Source organism: Sesamum indicum, linkage group LG6, assembly GCF_000512975.1.
Source record: "Sesamum indicum cultivar Zhongzhi No. 13 linkage group LG6, S_indicum_v1.0, whole genome shotgun sequence".
NCBI classification, from domain to species: Eukaryota; Viridiplantae; Streptophyta; class Magnoliopsida; order Lamiales; family Pedaliaceae; genus Sesamum; species Sesamum indicum.
In genome coordinates, this window is record NC_026150.1 from 10,808,747 (window position 1) to 10,827,742 (window position 18,996).

At 34.9% G+C, this 18,996-nt stretch overlaps 2 protein-coding genes and 1 pseudogene across 2 annotated transcripts; 1 reads left to right on the forward strand and 2 right to left on the reverse strand.

Moving 5' to 3' along the window:
* LOC105164329 (protein arginine N-methyltransferase 1.6) lies at nt 1,802–8,994 on the forward strand. The gene is made up of 14 exons (XM_011082950.2): nt 1,802–2,262; nt 2,708–2,942; nt 3,575–3,700; nt 3,980–4,144; nt 4,255–4,373; nt 4,450–4,553; nt 4,771–5,042; nt 5,884–6,120; nt 6,306–6,379; nt 7,629–7,722; nt 7,807–7,956; nt 8,033–8,107; nt 8,194–8,290; nt 8,395–8,994. The coding sequence occupies exons 1-14, from the start codon at nt 1,916–1,918 to the stop codon at nt 8,544–8,546; spliced, it is 2,247 nt and encodes a 748-aa protein (XP_011081252.1). The 5' UTR covers nt 1,802–1,915; the 3' UTR covers nt 8,547–8,994.
* On the reverse strand, nt 11,766–14,206 carry LOC105164443 (annotated as a pseudogene).
* LOC105164445 lies at nt 17,198–18,472 on the reverse strand. The gene has a single exon (XM_011083095.1). It carries the CDS (start codon nt 18,470–18,472, stop codon nt 17,198–17,200), a length of 1,275 nt encoding a protein of 424 aa, XP_011081397.1.

Consider the following 18,996-nt stretch of genomic DNA (forward strand, 5'->3'; position numbering starts at 1 on the left):
CTTCTGTCGGACTCCATGGAGGTTCTGGCTTTTTTTTATGGAACCTTGGGCCTTTACACGAACTAGGCCTTGAGGGCATCTTGAGTCTTGCATTTTTTGGGCTCTTACAATTTCTTTCTTCCTTTGAATTGCTTGGGTCTTTTTAGCTCAGCCCATTTTTACATACTTGAACTAATTCGGCTGAGGGCACCTTGAGTCCTGCATTCTTTGAGCTCGTATGATTTTTTTCTTCCTTTGAACTACACTCGGGCTACTTTTATTAATTCGTCACTAATTTGAGTTTTGAAGGTTTTAATATATTTTTTACAAAGTCTAATTATTAAAGCTTGGAAAAGTCCAAAAAAATCGGTGTAATTATTTTAATAATATCAGAAAAAAAAATTACACAAGTAGTGTTGTTCTGAATTTTTCAAAAATACAGGCGGCACCGTGATTTTTAATCGCGGTGCTACCATTTTTATTTTAAAAAAAATAGAAGAAATCGCGATGCCTTTTCTTATTTAAAAAAAAACAAAAATTTAGTGCCACCGCGATATTAATTCCCAGTGCCATTTTCTATTTAAAAAAAAATAGATATTTTTGTCCCTAAGGATTGTGCCTATTTCATCTTCAAATTAATACTACACATGGTTTATCAATTAATATGATGCGGATGGTTTATCAATTTAGAAATCAATTTAGATGGTTAATAATATGGGTATACTACATTAATATTTTTTGAGATTAGATCAAATTACACAAACACCGTCTGTGTTTTATATTAAATTAAAATTATTTTTCTATAAAAATATATTCTAATAATAATAATAAAAAAAAATAATTTTTTGCTCGATATCGTTACTTCAATTAAGTTACGCGATATAATTGATGTCAATTTTGATTTTATTTCTTTTAAAATATAAGTTACGAATAAATTTGCTCTTAAATATTTTAATTAGTTATTTACCTTCTTATTATATTATGTCGTTTCGAATAATATTTAATTGTGTATGTATATTATCATCTTTAATTTCTTCTTCCCTTTTTTTTTTTAAGTAAATTACAATGATTTCTATTAAAATTTGGTATAATTATAAATATTTTTTTATTGTTTGAAAATTGTCATCAATACCCCCTGATCTTAACAACCATCTAACAATTAGCTCAATTAATTAGTTTTCGAAAGTACGTAATATAATAAGAAGATAAATGACCAATTAAAACATTTAGGAGCCAATTTATTCGTAATTTATATTTTAAAAGAAATAAAATTAAAACTGACAACAATTATATCACGTGACTTAATTGAAGTAATGATACCGAGCAAAAAAATTATTATTAGTAGAATATATTTTTACATGCAAAAATAATTTTAATTTAATATAAATCACAGATGGTGTTTGTGTAATTTGATTTAACCTAAAAAAATATTAATGTAGTTTACTCATATTATTAACCATCTAAATTGATTTCTAAATTGATAAACCATCCGTATCATATTAATTAATAAACTATGTATATTATTAATTTAAAGACGAAATAGACACAATCCTTAGGACAAAAACATCTATATTTTTTTTATATAGAAAATGGCACCGTGAATTGATTTCGCGGTGCCACTGAGTTTTTCTTTTTTTTTTTTCTTTTAAATAAGAAAATAAATAAAAATGGAAGCACCGTGATTAAAAATTGCGGTGTCGTCTATATCTTTAAAAATTTCAAAACAACACTAATTTTGTAATTTTTTTTTTAATATTATTAAAATAATTTCTCCAAAAAAATCATACACAATCGGCTCGACTCGAGTGTTTTTTCTTGCTTCGAGACTTCACTTAAAGTAAATTAGCCCTAAAAAAAAGACAAATTTTAACATTAGTTGAGACTTTGAATTGGGTGAAATTTGGAAGGTCCCAGTTCCTAAACCCTCTATTGTGTGATGCTCTCTATCCTGCTTAAACCTCTGCACTTCACATTTCCCCGTCGCTCTGCCACCGCCACCGCCACCGCTGCCGCCGCCGCCGCTGTTAGGGGCATGAGCTCTTCCCTCGACTCCGGGGGCTTGACCCAGCGAATGTTTCAGCTCAAGGTCGACCCTCTCACTGGAAGATCAGAATGGGTCGTTATTGAAGAAGAGGAAGAAGATATTGGGAACCAAACTACTCCAAAAGCCCTTCTTGCTGCTACGTCGTATCTTGACATGCTTAATGATTCCCGCCGCAACAGAGCCTTCCGTCAGGCCATTGACAAGACCGTCACTGGACCCTGCCATGTTCTTGATATTGGGTACACTTGGAGAAGATTTATAATTTAAAATTAAAAAAAGAAAGATAATTTTGTTAGCAATAGTAATGTTCACTCATTTTGCTCGGTATTCTTGGAACTTTGTGTAAATGGGAATAGGACTGAATTTAGATTATTGTATAGCAAGGAGTAGAGTGCTATTATATGATTAATCAAGCTCATTTTCAATATATCTTATTATCCTTTTATGTGTTCTTTTTGGTTAAAAGAAACTAGAAAGATGGAAAATGAATTTTGAGTTTTCACAATTACTGCTCATAAACCAGATTTAATAGCCTGTGTTGGAAAAAATGTTTGAAATTTATGCTTGGAAATCCAGACCTGGCATAACCTTTAATGCTGCTGAGATCAGCTAAATTCCTTGATAAGTGGTTGTGATGCGAGTTTTTTTATGGGTAAGACTTAGGTATGGGTATATTTTGGACAGTGCAGGAACAGGATTGCTGTCAATGATGGCAGCTCAGGCCATGGGCCTTTCTGATTCAAAGGGGAGCTCCGGTTTAAATGGGATGGTGACAGCTTGCGAGTCATACCTTCCCATGGTAAAATTAATGAAGAAGGTTCTCCGGGCCAATGGCATGGATGGAAAAATACGCATCATAAACAAGAGGTCAGATGAGCTGGACATCGGAGTCGATATCCCTTCACGTGCTGATGTTCTTGTGAGTACAAAGTTAATGATACCTATGAAACTCTGCTGGTAATAATCCTTGGCGTTAAGCATAAGTTTGGACTCTGTAGTGTAACTATAAATGTACTTGTAATTGTGGATAAGATGGTTGTTGCCTATGGATCGTCATCCGATCTCTTGAAAGAAGAAGATCATGATTGATACAAACATCTTCGTGTAGATTATGATGAACTGTTCTTAAGCAAAAGCACAAGAAGCACTTTCTGCTTTTCTCCCTTCCTTGAACTTAAGAGCAGAGGTTATGCGTCTCTGTTTGAATGCATTATTTCCCTGTATGATGTCCTTTGAGTAACTGGCATGCTGGCTAAGTCACCACCAAAAATGTGCGAGCATCTGTACTTACTTTGATGTGTACTTCAATTGTCTATTATTCAGAATGTCCTCTCCACACATTTCTTTAATGTTATTGAACTGCATAAGTAGAATAATTCCAATTTTCAGGTGTCTTCCATGATGCTGTTCAACTCAGTGCTGTGCATCATTACCTGACTATATGCCATTTAGTTTTGATAAAAGAACTCGTATGGCAGAATTCTTTCGGTGCATTTATGAGTGTAGTTGTGACATTAATCTTCTCTGTGGTTGTATGTTATTATGATGCAGGTTAGTGAGATCCTAGACTCGGAGTTATTAGGTGAAGGGCTAATTCCAACTCTACAGCATGCACATGACAAACTATTAATAGAATATCCCCAAACAGTACCTTACCGTGCAACAATTTATGGTCAGGTAATTGATAAAAGCTACTCTGTTCTCCAACAAGTTACATATTTGCTAACTGACCTCAGCTGGTCGATTTTCATCTATCTTTTGTGGCTCAAGACACCTCCTCCATTCTTTTAATGAGGAAATTTGGCTGACTGAGTCTCTTCTACATATTCTGTATGTTGCATTAGATAATATTTTCTACTGTTTTAGTGTCGTGCTAGAGTTTGGGTCTGACTTTGCTGGTGCATATAAACATATATGTAAAATTCCTGTGTATGTGATTTTCATTATTCCTTACAGCTGGTTGAATGCCCATATCTATGGGAGATGCATGATCTAGTTAATAGAGAGGCAGCAGTATCAGATGGCATTCGTCTTGTTCCAAATGGGATGTTTGACCTTTTAGGCATCAAAAGACAACAATACGCAATGCATTGTAATTCAATGAAAGAAGGAATCAAACTGGTAATGATTATATGCCTAATGGGGGATTCTTCCTTTGCGTAAATAAATGTTTGTTATCCTATCAAATTTATATTAACATGCATTCTGTCCAATCTGGTACTTTTGTCCAGCTATCAGAGCCCTTCAAAGTTTTTGATTTTGACTTCTGGAGAAGGCCGGACAGTTCTCGTGAAACTGAGCTGCAAATAAAGGCTACCAATGATGGTACTGTTCATGCTATCATCTCATGGTACATGATTTTGCAAGTAGGTAATTTCTTACATGTATTACCCAGGCTCAATTATGAAAAAGTTGTCCTAATGCAGGTGGTTGCTTCAGCTTGACAGTGAAGGAACAATCTTCTACTCTACAGGGCCAGATTGGGTACACTGCCCTTCTGATTTGAAAGAGTTAAATTCATCCTTCCCAAGTAAGTTAAGCCAGTCGTTAGTATTCTTAAACATGCATTTATCAAATCAGGAAGTATTCTTGATGTAATTAAATTGTGGTACTGGTCAACCTTTGCAAAACTGACTTCAGAAGGTAGAGGCAATACTTTTTGTTTGTAATTTACGCCTTTTGAAATTAAGGTTTATGCAATAAAGTAATCCACTGTGAAGATGTGCCTATATATTGTGCTTCACTAGGCTCTGGGAATTGGTGTGACCATTGGAAACAAAGTGTTTGGTTCACCTCAAGCTCAGGTCTCCACGTGTTTAAAGATGAAGAGGTTTTGTTACATGCTGTTCATACTGAAACGAGCATCTCATATCAATTCGAGACTTCACAAGACAAGAAAAGTGTCACACTGCATGATTTCTGTATTCCGGATTGTCAGATTGTTCTGCCACCAGAAAGAATTGCTTTATATGGAGATAACTGTTGGAGATGTTTAATGCTTAATGCCCTCCGGAAAGCTGTAAGATTGTTTCATCCTTGACAGAGTATAATTATTCAAAAATGCTTAATTCTACCACTGATCTGACCTCCAAAAGTGAATATATGGCTTAGACGTGTTAGAGGTTGTTTTGCCTTGAGTTTAGTCATTTCTTATTTTGCAGTTTGATTTATTCTCTGCTTTTTGCTCTTTATGTTGACCCTCAGTAGTTATTCATTTCCATCTAATACTCCTGTTTCTGGACCAAGACCGGGGACGCTTCATGAACATGAAACGCTTGCTCCCTAATTGAAACACATCAAGATGTGCAATAATGAACAAAATGAGTTTTGGCCAAAGAAGTTTCTTACCGTTGCATTTGGTTGAGTGTTCTCTTTCTTAGTTTTTTTGAATGTGTATGTTTTTTCCCATTAATGGTGAAGTGGAGTTTACTTTTCTAAATATATGATGTGATGTGAATGGTATCTAATTGTTATTTCATTCCCCTAGACCCAATTTTTTGCCTCTTGTATTAGTTCCAATTCTAGTGGTAACAATTCAGACAATACCCTGCATAGTCTACACTGAGGCTTTGTGGTGCTCTCATTTATGTCAATCTATTCGTAGCTCTCCATAGTTGCAGACATGCTTATACCTATTACCTATCCAGCTTTGCTGTTGAAGTAATTCAAAATTTTCATTGGGTTTGCCTGTAAACTTTCTGCAAAGTATTTACCTCAACATGTTGGAATGCATGAGCAGAAATTTCTGATTATTGTTGCTCAGATCTATAAGGAATTTCATTATTCTTTCTATTCCTTACCTCATGTTTTCATCTATTATTTGACTTAAACTTTTCTTCTATTTTCTTTTCATTTTTCAGTTGCGTCAGAGTGTACATCAGTTGTGTTTAGTTGCAGATGATAGCATTTTCTTGGCAATTGCTGTTGCTCATCTTTGTAAGAGTTCACATGTGATTCCCTTGTTTCCTGGACTTGGGAATAAGGGTTCAGAATATCTGCAAAGAGTTGCTGCAGCCAATAACTATACCATGGATCGCATAGAAATTCTAAAGAAGAAGGACCTGCAATCTACTCTACAAGATTCAAATCAGAGAAAGGTAAACAAATTCATATTTAGATCTTTCACATAAAAAATTTCTGGGTTTGAGAATGATCCATTGACGAGCTAACTTGTGGTACTTTAACATATCTTCTTGGCCATTTATCATGAATTATCTCTTTCCTGATCTAATGGCTGTTGCTAATCTGCTTTAAATACTTGAATGGCATATCTATTCTGCAGATTAGCTTGTTTGTCGCGGAGCCATTTTACTATGGAAATGATAGCGTGCTTCCCTGGCAAAATCTGCGATTTTGGTAGGTCTTACAGCTGACTTTCATTGGTAGCTTTTATGATTACTAAAGCAGCATAGTGTCTAGCCCTGAGAAAAATAAGATCAGAAAGATGATTGGATCCCTTTTAGGATGATGTGAGATTCAATCTCATTATTTGACTTTGTATGAGCCACCAATTCTTCTTTTCCGCTATCTTCCTAACCACCTCATCCTCAGTGTTGCTCTATATTTGAACCATTGCTCTCTTCTCTCCATTCCGGCACCCATCAACAGTTAAAGATTTCATGCACCAGCAGACAAAATTCCATCCAGTTTCTGACCTCTAAAAGTTAATCAACAAATGTTCGTTACTTCTCCAAGTAAAACCCAGGAGGTGGGTTATGTCCACTCGTTTTGGTTTTTCCTGAAAATCAGAGATCAATGCATATTGCTGCGGAAAATGGCAATGGTAGTTCATTCAATTAAGTGAGAGTCCAGAAATCACAAGAAATAAGAAAGCTTTAATTATAGCTTCCATGGAAATGATTCTCTTCTAATTCTAATTTTCCAGCTTAATATTGTTTAAGGGAAGCTATAGTCTTTGGTTTCCTGTTGAAGATCATGATGTTTTGAGTTTCTCCATTCAAGCTCCACTTCTTTTTAGTTTCTAATCTTTTGGTCGTGAATAGTCATCGCTGCTGTTTTTGCTATCCTATAAATTGCTATTTCTAATTAACAATTTCAATTTGCTGTGTATTTCTAGTTTGCATTTAGAATAGTTAAAAAAACCAAGCTACTCATGTACAGCTCAAGCTTGATTGTTTGCTACTAATTTGACCTGTGTTCTAAACTTAGCTTGAGAATAATATCAGTTTGCTTGTGGAGCTACAGATAAAACCTATGTTTTATCTGAGCTTGAGCTCAAGCACAAGCCTGACAATACTCAGTTCAGCTTATTTGCACTGAAATCTCTGATCTGCTGTTGCAAAACAATGCCTTGAAGTTCCCTTGTTCTTTTATAATCTATGGCCCTTATGTTCTTTTAGTTCTTCTATTTTCTTATGTCAGAATTATTAGAACTTATTGTGCTCTATGCAACTGATTTGAGCCCATACAATCCCAAAAGTTTCTCCAGTATTTGGCTACGGTCATTGTACCCTGTTTCTGAAACAAATTCGTTCCCTGATTAGCTTTTGGCAATAAAATGCCTAATTTTATTTTATTGCTTCTTGGCTTTTCCAGTGCAGAAATATTAGGAACTGCTCACCTTTCTTACTCTGACCTTTTGTAGGAAGGACAGAACTTTGCTCGATTCTGTTCTTTCAAAAGATGTGCTAATAATGCCTTGCAGAGGTTTGTTGAGGGTTTGTGCAATGTACCTCCCTGTAAGTTGGTAACTTATATTCATTTCTTGAATAATTTCTACACTTGAGTCAAATCAAGAGACGGTATCCCATGACGTTCTGTAGGACCTCTGGCGAAGCCGTTGTTGCCTGAAAGAAGTTGAAGGATTTGATCATTCAGCTGTCAACATGACATTAGGAGGATGTGGAGGTTTACCCAATACAGAAGAAGGTCCTTTTCTGCCTTTCTTTATTTGGCAGTGTGGAGACACCAAGGTATTCTTGTGTATTTTTATCATAACGACCTTACATCTGTGAATTTCTATTGATATCATTGTAATTTTTATTTCAGGTACTAAGTGAAACGACAACTATCTTGGAGTTTGATTTCTCAAAGCTGATGAGCCCATGTTCTGGGAAAACTCAGGTACAAATCTCTCTCTTATACTAAAAATACTAAACGAGGTTCTTAACTTTCTTTATGGGAGTCGCATCTCACTGGCTTATTTACAGGTTCGATTTAGAGAATCCGGGATGTGCCATGGATTTGTGCTTTGGATTGATTGGGTGCTGGATGCAGAGGATAATACTGTCTTGTCAACGGGACCAGGTTCGTCCGTCTGGAGGAATCAATTTATATCCTCGTTGCTGATCCGGTTCATGCATACACTTATTTTTCCCGACTCCAGTAATGCTCTTTGCTGAATGTTTCAGATAAACGACACTGGAAGCAAGCTGTAAAGCTTCTAAATGAGCCTGTAGAGGTTGGAGACGCCCATTTCCCTTCAACAGAAATTGAAGCATGCTTTGATCCATCCAACGGTGAGCTCACTCTAAAACATGCCTTCGTCGCAAATCAAAGATAGCTTGTGATACCTGCTTCTTTCAAGAGTCTTAAACTGCTTTTTTCTGTACCATTTCCCATATTTAGATTTAGTTTGTAGGTTCCCGAAGTACTCAATAAACAGCTTCAAACATGATTACGGCCTGTCCTTCTATGAATGGTCTATTTTCTACTTTGTCCCTTAACCATGAAATATTGCGAAGCAAGTCTTGATTTGTGGGTCATTCGTTCGTGTATTTCCAGATAAAGCTTTTGTTGCCAGGAACTAATCAATTAGTTGAATTGACATCATTTCTCCTCAAGAGGCCATAGGTTCCAATCTAGTAGGTTTCTTCAACCCCACTGTTGTATGTCAAAAGAAGATAAAGCTACTGCGAGAGAGAACTCGAAATTGCCTTTTGGTGAAATTGTATGTCTTTTCGACTTACAATTCAACGTAATCCCCGTTAGCCCGAAATTCAGTGGGTGTTCCTATAAACAAAAAGGTTCAAGTGCAGTAAAATTTTTTGACATGGTTATAACGATGATATCACATGTGATCTAACAATCGAGAGAGTTTATGTAAGTACAAATTCATATGACGCGTCCCCTACATTGTTGCCAAATCTTCTTGCAAGACAAATTGCTGCAAGGGAATAAAGCCCTTGCGTAAGAAGAAAAATGGTACTTGCAAAAAAGGATTGGCATCTTGAAATATAAGTAAAAGGCAAAAAAGAAAGTTCTTGAATATCTATATCTATATATTTATAAAAGTATGAATCATTTAAAAGGTTGTTTTTCTGTTTTTGATTGGGCTAAACTAATCTTGTAATATTATCTTTTTAAAGATAAAAATGTAAAATAATATACTCATTAAGTACTATTAATTGCTTTTTAATTACACATATTGACTCTTATTAATTAGTTTTAAATTATTCATATTTATTCCTATTAATTATACTTATTTATTCATATCATTTTATTATATACTATATTTTGTAGTAAAATACACTTACTAGATAAAAATGCCCTACCGTATAACATAAAATGAAAATCATGAAAATTGAAAGGATTTAGCGTCGAGAAATTCCGTAGCATATATGTAAATGAGAATTAATTAAATCACTTGACATATTAAAAATTATAAGTTAGACGATAAATGAAAATTAATTAAATGAATTGTCATGTAAAGCAAATATTTTAAAGAGTAACATAGATTAAAAAAAAATGAGAATTAATTAAATCACTCATCATGGAAAGTGTGATATACTAAAATGTAATTTGAGGTTTTGAGGTGTAATTACAGGGTTATTTATATGATTCTTTAATCATATTTAATACAATAGAACATAATGTGAGTGTACAAGTTTTGGTCTTTACAACAATGTATGACAGAATTTGAACCTTGCAAAGTTGTAAATGGGCTCATGATCATAGATAAATATTGTCTATGTCTATGTATATTATAAAAGTGTGAATGATTTTATTACTAGTTAGTACAAGAGTTAAAAAATAAAAATAAAAAGTTATTATTTAATTTTTTTCTTCGTTTGCACAACTAGGAAAAATTTAAAATCTTATTTGATTCGTGAAGCAAATTTAAAGTATGAATTAACTTAAATGATAACATTTTATTACAAATATAAGGATGTAAAAAGCTGTAAAAGTAATATGTTATAAGTGAAATAAATTTAAGGATGAAAAGTTAATATTATAGAGATATAAGACATAAAATTTCAATAGAAGGTAAAATAACAAAAATATTAATTATCAATGTTTTCATATGAAATAATGGTGAGTTTCTCATCACAAATATAGAGATGAAAGATAAGGATCATGGAGAGAATTAATTGTAAAATCTAAGTCTGGAAGAGGAAAAGATGTGACATGTAAAAAAAAATACCTACCTTCTTATAAAAAAATTGAAGATCATAAATCTAATGAAACATAGGAAAATACTCAGGGGAGTCATTAATTAGTGAATTTTTTTAAATAAAATTAATCATTTAATTTTTAATGATTATCAATTAACGTTTACTGAAATTTTAACTTAAAAGTCGTGATCAACTCATTTGCTTAGGGTTAAATCAAAGTGTACAATGAATCAGGTCGGCCCAGGATCAACACAGATCAGCTCGAAAAAACCCAGTCTAGGACCAAGCCACTATTGTACATGGTCGGTCTTAGGGTGATCTAGGCCTCCGAATGAGCCCCAATTGGCTCTATTAAATCCAAGCCAACTATGGACCAACTCAACTAAGGCCCGAACCAAGTTTGGATGTGCTTGTTTTATTTTATTTTCTATGATATGGAAGTCTTCTTATAAATAATTACTTAAATTTATAATTCTCTTATGGAATAAATAAATAATAAATTAAATCACACAAAAATTTATATATAGAAAAATAATAGTTATGAATGTATAATGAATTTATATAATAATTTGACTAACAAGCTTACAATAATAAACTTAGATGATAATAAATTAAAATAAATTAAAATAAATTTTGAATAAAAACAAAAAATAATAGTATAAAATATTTAGAAATAGAACAATAATTTTTTTTTTAGTTTCAAAAGTATAAAAAATTAGTAGAATAGTCAACTTAAAAGAATAAAGTAAAAATTATATGTCATGCATTATTTAAAAAAAAAATGCCCAATAAACCTGGCCTAGGCCCATTCTAGGACCAGATGATCCTGGGCCATTAGGCTAGACTAGGCCCTAATATTCCTAGGATTCGGCCCAAGACTACCCCGGTCCCAAGCGGGCCTGGGTCGAACCAGCCCATTTTTTTATTAGTTCAATCTGGTTCTTTGTGGGGTAGCTTAGCCCGACTCACTGTTCATCTTGAGGATTGAGTACACCTATAAATAAGGTACATAATTGTGACAAAGATACACAAAAATACAAGTGCGATATAAATGTGTTGATCACAACACAAACTCTCCCGAATATTCTCTATATTTCTCTCTATATTTTTCTTGGAGCATCACCATAGACTATTTGGATTTAATGTGTGTAAATAAGTGGTTTACTGGTAGTAATCCACAAACATGAGCAAGGTGTTTTCGTGGTTTGCACAACAATTGGAGCAAGATTCAATATGAAGTATCTTGAAGATGTTCGTGGGATAAATGGCGAAGCCAGAAATTTGGTTTACCCGAGTCAAAATTTTATAATTATTGCAAATTCATCCAAAAAATTAAATTACTATAATTTATCATTGCAAGTTAAATACATTTCATGATATAAATACAACTAATTCCTATCACTACTCCGAGAATGAGAGGCAAGTTGAAATCTACGAATTTGCATGTTTTGAAAATGTTGCAAAATCACTTCATCTTCGATATTAGGAACTATCTCCCGCTCAATATAACAAATAATCAAGTCATTCAGCCATTCATTATCTATCTTATTTTCCAATTCGGTTTTGACGATATTCATTACTGAAAAAGCTCTTTCTACAGATGTTGTTGCTACGGGTAATATCAATGTCAGTTCAATAAGGTGATACACCAACAGAAAATCACATGTTTTCTAGTTGCAACCATCTTGATAGCAAGACTTGAAAGATCATAACAACTGAAAAACTCATAACTTTGCCTCATATTGAAACTATATGTTTCAAGCTGATCTTTCAATAAAACAATATCACAAGAAGAGAAATCATCAGAATAAATCTCAGCGAGACGAATGAGCATGTCACTGTTGAATTTGGCAAAGGAATTTCTCGAATCAAGACATGATATGCATATGAGTAGTTTTATAGATCCCTCACAAAATCGGTTATTGATTTCAACAACAATTAAATCAATAACTGCAAGAAAAATCTCAGCATGATAATGGTGATAAAAAGTTACCCTTTACCTCTCGTGCCTTGAACGACCTCGGATAGGTATAGTATCCTCCATTCTTGAAACTAGAATAGACTTTTTACCATAAAACATCTCAACTTCTTTCAAGAATGCCTCCCATCCATTATCTCTCAAGTGTTGTAAGCGATCTTTTACGGTGACAATCAACCGCATTGCATTATTAGTGTTTTGATCTTTTTGTTGCAAAGCCTAAGATAATTCATTTGTTATTCCTAACACTCTTATCATTAAATGCAAGATAAATACAAATCAAAACTTTCCATTTTCTCAATCAAGCTCGATACCCTTCCTCTTTGTTCCACAATATTTTCATCATAACACACATACTACAGTATCTCTAACATTGAATCCCATATACTAAGGAGACAAACTAGAGTTATATGATGAGAACCCCAACGTGTATCACCTGGTCTAGCAATAGTGGTTTCTTGATGTTTGTCTCTTTATGAAAATATCTCACCCTTTTTCTAATTTATCTACAATCTTCTCATGATGATTTGGAAGCAATGCATCTCTTCTTTTACATGAAGCACCCACAATATTCACAATTATACTAATATAATTGAAAAAGTTATAAATAACTGAGAATTTTTTTTTTGCAACAGAAACAACCACCAATTTGCAATTGTTGGGCAAAGCAATGAATACAAAAAGTAAATAGATTTTTCTTCTGAATTAGTGTCTGCAAACTATGAAATTGACCTCTCATATTTGATGCACCATCATATTCTTGCCATCTTAATATAGAAATAGATAAACCATAACGAGCAAACATATTGTCTAGCGCTGCTCTTGGAGAAGGAGCTGAAGTATGGCTAACATGTTCAACACCAATAAATCTTTCACTAACTTGTCCCTTTTCATTCACAAACCTCACAATCACAGCCATCTATTCCTTTTTACAGATTTATCATGGGATTCATCAACAAGAAAAGAAAAATAACTATCTCCAATTTCACTGATAATATCTAACGTTGTCTCTGCTGCACAAGCCCTCACCAAATCTTTTATATCTGTGAAGAAGTCATTTAATTATTTCCGGATGCATTTTCATTAGCACACTTTCAACTCTCTACCCATACCAATTAAATATCTCCAAAAAAGCAAGACCTTTATTAATAAAAGTCTCACAACATGTATAACAATTGTAATTCAAGTACGATAAGCTTCTTCCGTCTTTCGATCTTGAGATGAAAATACATGAGATACACTCTGCCTTTAGTTCATAAAATCCTCTACTTGTCGCCTTATATAATTATGAGCACTACCAACCCCATCAACATGTTCTTTAAATGCATCGATTGCCCTCTTCCAATGGCTAAAGCCAGTCTTTGAAAAGGATCACCCCATGTTTTGCACTTTTACTGGTTGTTTAAAAAGATAGCACTATAAACAACACGCTGCATCTTTTGCTACACAATCCAACCAATCATTGTTTTTTAATCACGCAGCTCTAAGTCGGCAAATTTATTTAAATAATGTAGAAAAAAAATTTAGAGATTTGGTGTGGTTCTGAAACTGTTAAAAAATTGAGCGTCACCGCGGTGCCAACATTTGCAATTAAAAAAAAAAAATTCAAGTGTCACCGCGGTGACACAGAAAATTAAAATATATATATATATAATATGCCACCGCGGTCAACGAATAAAATATTAAAAAAAACAAACAGGTAAAGAACCGCTATCTGAGATAGCGGTTCTTCACCAAAACCGAAAAAAAAAATTTGGTCAAACTGCAGCCTGCAAAATTGCAGGCTGCAGCAACCAGGTGCTGAGCCACCGTACTCACGCAGTGCGGTGGCTCAGCAATAATGCATGCCATGCATGTCCTCACATTGCAGCTCACACTATTTTAAGTGTGAGCTGCAATGTAAAATTTCACTCCACAAAGCAAAGCAAAGCAGCTGCCTACATTGTTCTTCATCTTCCTCCTCCTCTCGGCAAATACTTCCTTCTTCATCTTCCTCTTCTCGGCAATTTTTTTTGTTATTCCTCTTGGGCAGTTTTTTCTTGTTCTTCCTCTCAGTTAATTTTGAAAAATATTTGAAATCAATATGTCTCATTTTGGCCCTATCGATACCAGTGTTCTGTACGGGCAATTAAATCATCGGTCTGAGGATGTATCCAAAAATTCGGATACAACATTATCCGTGCGACGTGGTGATATAGCCTTTTTTCGTGTCCTCCAACTAGCACCACGTCATATTCGTGTTTTGTAAGTACTCCAAAATATGGGGTTTCTTGGTGTTTTGCAGTGTGGGCATGTTGAAATTGACACCCACTTAATCACTGCATTAGTAGAGAGATGGCGCCCCAAGACACACACATTTCATTTTTCGGTGGGCGAAGCAACCGTGACACTGCAGGATATCGCCGTCATCTGGGCACTCCCGGTGGAAGGTAATCTTATTATCGGGGTAGATAGAAGGTATAATACCCAACAGTGGCAAAATTATTGTCATCAACAGTTGGGTTTTATTCCAAATGAAGATGCTTTTAGATGGTCGAGAATAAAACTGACAGTGTTATATGAGTATTTATTAGAAAATACATGTGATGATGATAGCCCGTTTGAGGCTGTGTTACAAGAGGCACGGATATGTGCCATGTGTATTCTTGGTGGGGTGTTGTGCCCTGATGCTACGGGGAACACCGTGTCATTGTTATATTTACGGCATATGAAAAATATAGACGAGTATTATGTTTCAAATTGGGGTTCTGCAGTGTTGGCATATCTCTACCGGGAGCTATGTACAGCATCACAAAGAGGGAAAAATAATATTGACGGTGTCATGCAATTATTACAGATATGGGCATGGTCTCGCATAATAACACTTGCACCCATTCCCTCGAGTGAAGCTTCATCTCTAGTGCCGACCATTATTGACCCTGACAACATTCTGCCTAGCCCTCCATATGCTACACGGTATGGACATTTTTATTTATTTATATAGTTATAAAAAATTTTGATTTCACTAACTTTTCTTAATTTTGATTTTAGGTGGTCGTATCATATATCCCGTACTCATACGGCGCACAATGCTCTACGTATAATAAGGGACGTGTTAGATCGTATGCAATTAAATAAGGTATATTGTTGTGATTTATTTTTTACTTTTAGTAATATAATTGATGCATTTGTTCCAAGTATATTAATTGGAGTTATATGGTATTTTAGTTTATTTGGACTCCGTATAATAATATTGCCGTCGAGCTTGAGGCATTGCCCTATTATGCAATACGCACAATGTGGAATATACGCTGCCCATTGATCAATTATTCATTGGTGGAGAAGCATCACCCGGAGAGGGTTCTCCGCCAATTTGGCTATGTGCAAGACATCCCCCCAAATCCATTAATCAGTGAACGTCGTTTACACACAGTAGATAGGCGGGGACGTCAGGACATGGACTGGGCAACGTTTCACGCAGAGTACATTGCGAAATGGAACGATGTGCAATCAATGGTGGTGGAAGAACCCATTATTGAAGGTGGTCGTGATACCGTTCCTGACTATATGAACTGGTATCATCAAATTACTCGGGTTCAGATTTCACATAATATATTGTCTACGAACACGCCGGGCCCACGACCGACTGACACCCGTGATTGGGAATTTGTGGTAAACACCTTGTATTTTTTTTATATTAATTTATTTTAGCCAGTTAATTCTGCTGCTAATTTGATTTTGTTTACCAGTATAATAGAATGAAGCAGTTAGTAATTGATTGTGAAAATGCCGGAGATGATGAACAGTCATTAAGAGATACTCGAGCGCGAGCGCGTACGATCGGACGTGAAATTATGAACTTTTCTAGTTCACGGTATCCAAATGTTCGAGTTAGACCAGCAGACACAGCTCGTGGCAACGCATTCACAGAGACTGGTCCGTCAAGTGGGCATGCCGAGGCCGGGCCATCTACTGTTTTTCCAGAGGCTGGTCCATCGAGCTTTTACCCGGAAACAGGTCCATCGACTGCTTACACTCCATATGCTCCATATCTATCATTATTTGATGGTACATTTACACATAATTTTAACCCGCAATTTCGAAGACAATATGATGTATCACCAGTTCCATTCGAAAATACCGATGTGAACACACCCGGTGACCAAAGAGATGATAATCCTCCCCGAAGAAACAGAAGACGTCCACGTTGTGGCACTGGAGGGCATTATTAGATTTGTGTATTACATACGAAAATCATAAGAATATTGCATATGTAAATTGAGATGTCTATAAAATTTCTATTTTATTTAATGTGATTTTATTTTATTTTCCACAAGAGCAATTTACATTCAATTTAATGTTTAGTATGATAATTAAATATAAAATATGATTATTAAATATTAAATATGATTATTAAATATATATACGTGTATATATTCAATTTAATGTAAAGTATGATTATTAAATATAAAATATGATTATTAAATATATATACGTGTATATATTCAATTCAATGTAAAGTATGATTATTAAATATAAAATATGATTATTAAATATATATATACGTGTATATATTCAATTTAATGTAAAGTATGATAATTAAATATAAAATATGATTATTAAATATATATACGTGTATATATTCAATTTAATGTAAAGTATGATTATTAAATATCAAATATGATTATTAAATAAAAAATATAATTATTAGGTAGGTTCATTTCAGTTCCCATTTTATCATTTGCAATTACATATTATAAATATAAAATTGAAATGTCTATAAAAATTTGACAAGATTTGCAATTACAAAGTTGCGTTTCACCATATGTAGCATGATACAAAGTTGCATTTAACAAGATATTATCATCCACGAGCTTGACGAGCCTGATATTGTTGGCGAGCACGTACTTGTGGTCTATCCATTTCGTTCGGTATTCTAGTAGATACTTGTCTAACCGGGCCTCGACGAGCTCGCAATGCGGGATTATGTACAAGTTCAAAATCCACCGGATCCCAATATTCTTCACCGTATACAGGCTCAAACCTCCCTTGATATGTGTTCTTGTATGATTGTACACTGTAATAGTGAGGAATAAAATTTGACGCATTAACCCCAAAATGCCGACATGCCTGAATGGCATGTGAACATGGAATTCCAATTGCACCCCACTTGCCACAAGAACACATACGATGCTTCAATTTGACGACATAAGTACGGGAACCCTGCCCGGTCAAGCTCAATGTCACCACTGAGGCAGATTGTTGGTTATAGTCAAATTTCTGAACGATGTGACGTACTGTCTCTGCCTGTCGGGCTTCAAACAACTTGAACGCAAAATCAGCCCATTGTTGATTTGCATTGATCATACGATTACACCGTGTAGAGCGCTGCAAGAAATACTGTACAGAGCGGGATAACGTTATTTGCACAATAGCCATAATTGGTAAGCGTCTCACACCTTTTAATACTTCATTTATGCACTCAGACATGTTTGTAGTGAGGATACCCGTTCTCCAACCACCATCATGCACCAACGTCCATTGAGCCTTGTCAATTCTCCCAAGCCAGTCGTATGCTTCCTCGTTCAATGATTTGATCTCTTCCATGATTCTATCAAATTTTCGAGGATTGCCTTCTGCCCCTGCTCTCCAGCACATATCCTTCAACTGGATTTTCTTGAATTTTGTGTTAAAATTTGAGCAGACATACCGTAAACAAAATCGATATACTCCGCGGGGAAATTTGAATGCGGGTACATAATTTATAGCATTGATCAAACCAGCATGCCTATCTGAAATCAAACAAACTCGATCATCCTCTGACGGCAACAAATATTTGGAAAGCATTCGAAGGAACCAACGCCATGACTCAAGCGATTCTTCGTCTACGAGTGCAAACACTAACGGCAGCACCTGCTGATTTGCATCTAAAGTTACTGCTACCAACATTTTATGTTTGTACTTCGTGTACAAATGTGTTCCATCCACGCTTATAACGTCACGACAATAATGATAACCCTCAATACATGGTCTGAAAGCCCAGAAAACATAATTCAACATGTACCTGCCCGGGATGTCTGTTTCCAAATGCAACCACTCCACAACTGCCCCAGGATTCCATTTTTTCAATGCCGCCATATATTTTTGGGCAACTTCTGAACAGAACTCTCCCACGTGCCGTACACCTGTTCTCTAGCGGCTTTCAAAGCATGTCAGGCCTTATGATATGGGATTTCAAAACTAAATTTATCTTTCACAATCTGCTGGACATGTATTATATCACAAGATGGGTCTTGACGTACCATACTCAGCAGATGTGTTGCGATCATACCCTTTCCTAAGTTACCATGGTGACGTACCATACTCAGCAGATGTGTTGCGATCATACCCTTTCCTAAGTTACCATGGTCAATAGAAATTTCATTCATCAGACATGTATGTGGTCCAACATATATTCAATTTCCTAAGAATATATTCAATTTAACATTATTCCTATCCATACCAATTTCTTCATACAAAATTAACTCTAACTCAGCAAATGTAGTACTACGAGAAATCTGCATGAATCCGAGTGGAGGACGATCATAACTTACAGAACCATTCGAATTAATTTATTGACCTCCAAAATATATAACAATATCAACGGTATTTTGCTCCGCCAT

What these genes read in the sequence shown, in the direction of transcription:
- LOC105164329 (XM_011082950.2), top strand. Translation starts at nt 1,916, where the DNA reads ATGCTCTCTATCCTGCTTAAACCTCTGCACTTCACATTTCCCCGTCGC. An exon ending in TGGCAAAATCTGCGATTTTG is followed by an intron (nt 6,380 to 7,628) that starts GTAGGTCTTACA and finishes GACCTTTTGTAG; the next exon opens with GAAGGACAGAACTTTGCTCG. An exon ending in TGTCTTGTCAACGGGACCAG is followed by an intron (nt 8,291 to 8,394) that starts GTTCGTCCGTCT and finishes TGAATGTTTCAG; the next exon opens with ATAAACGACACTGGAAGCAA.
- LOC105164445 (XM_011083095.1), bottom strand. Translation starts at nt 18,472, where the DNA reads ATGGCGGCATTGAAAAAATGGAATCCTGGGGCAGTTGTGGAGTGGTTG.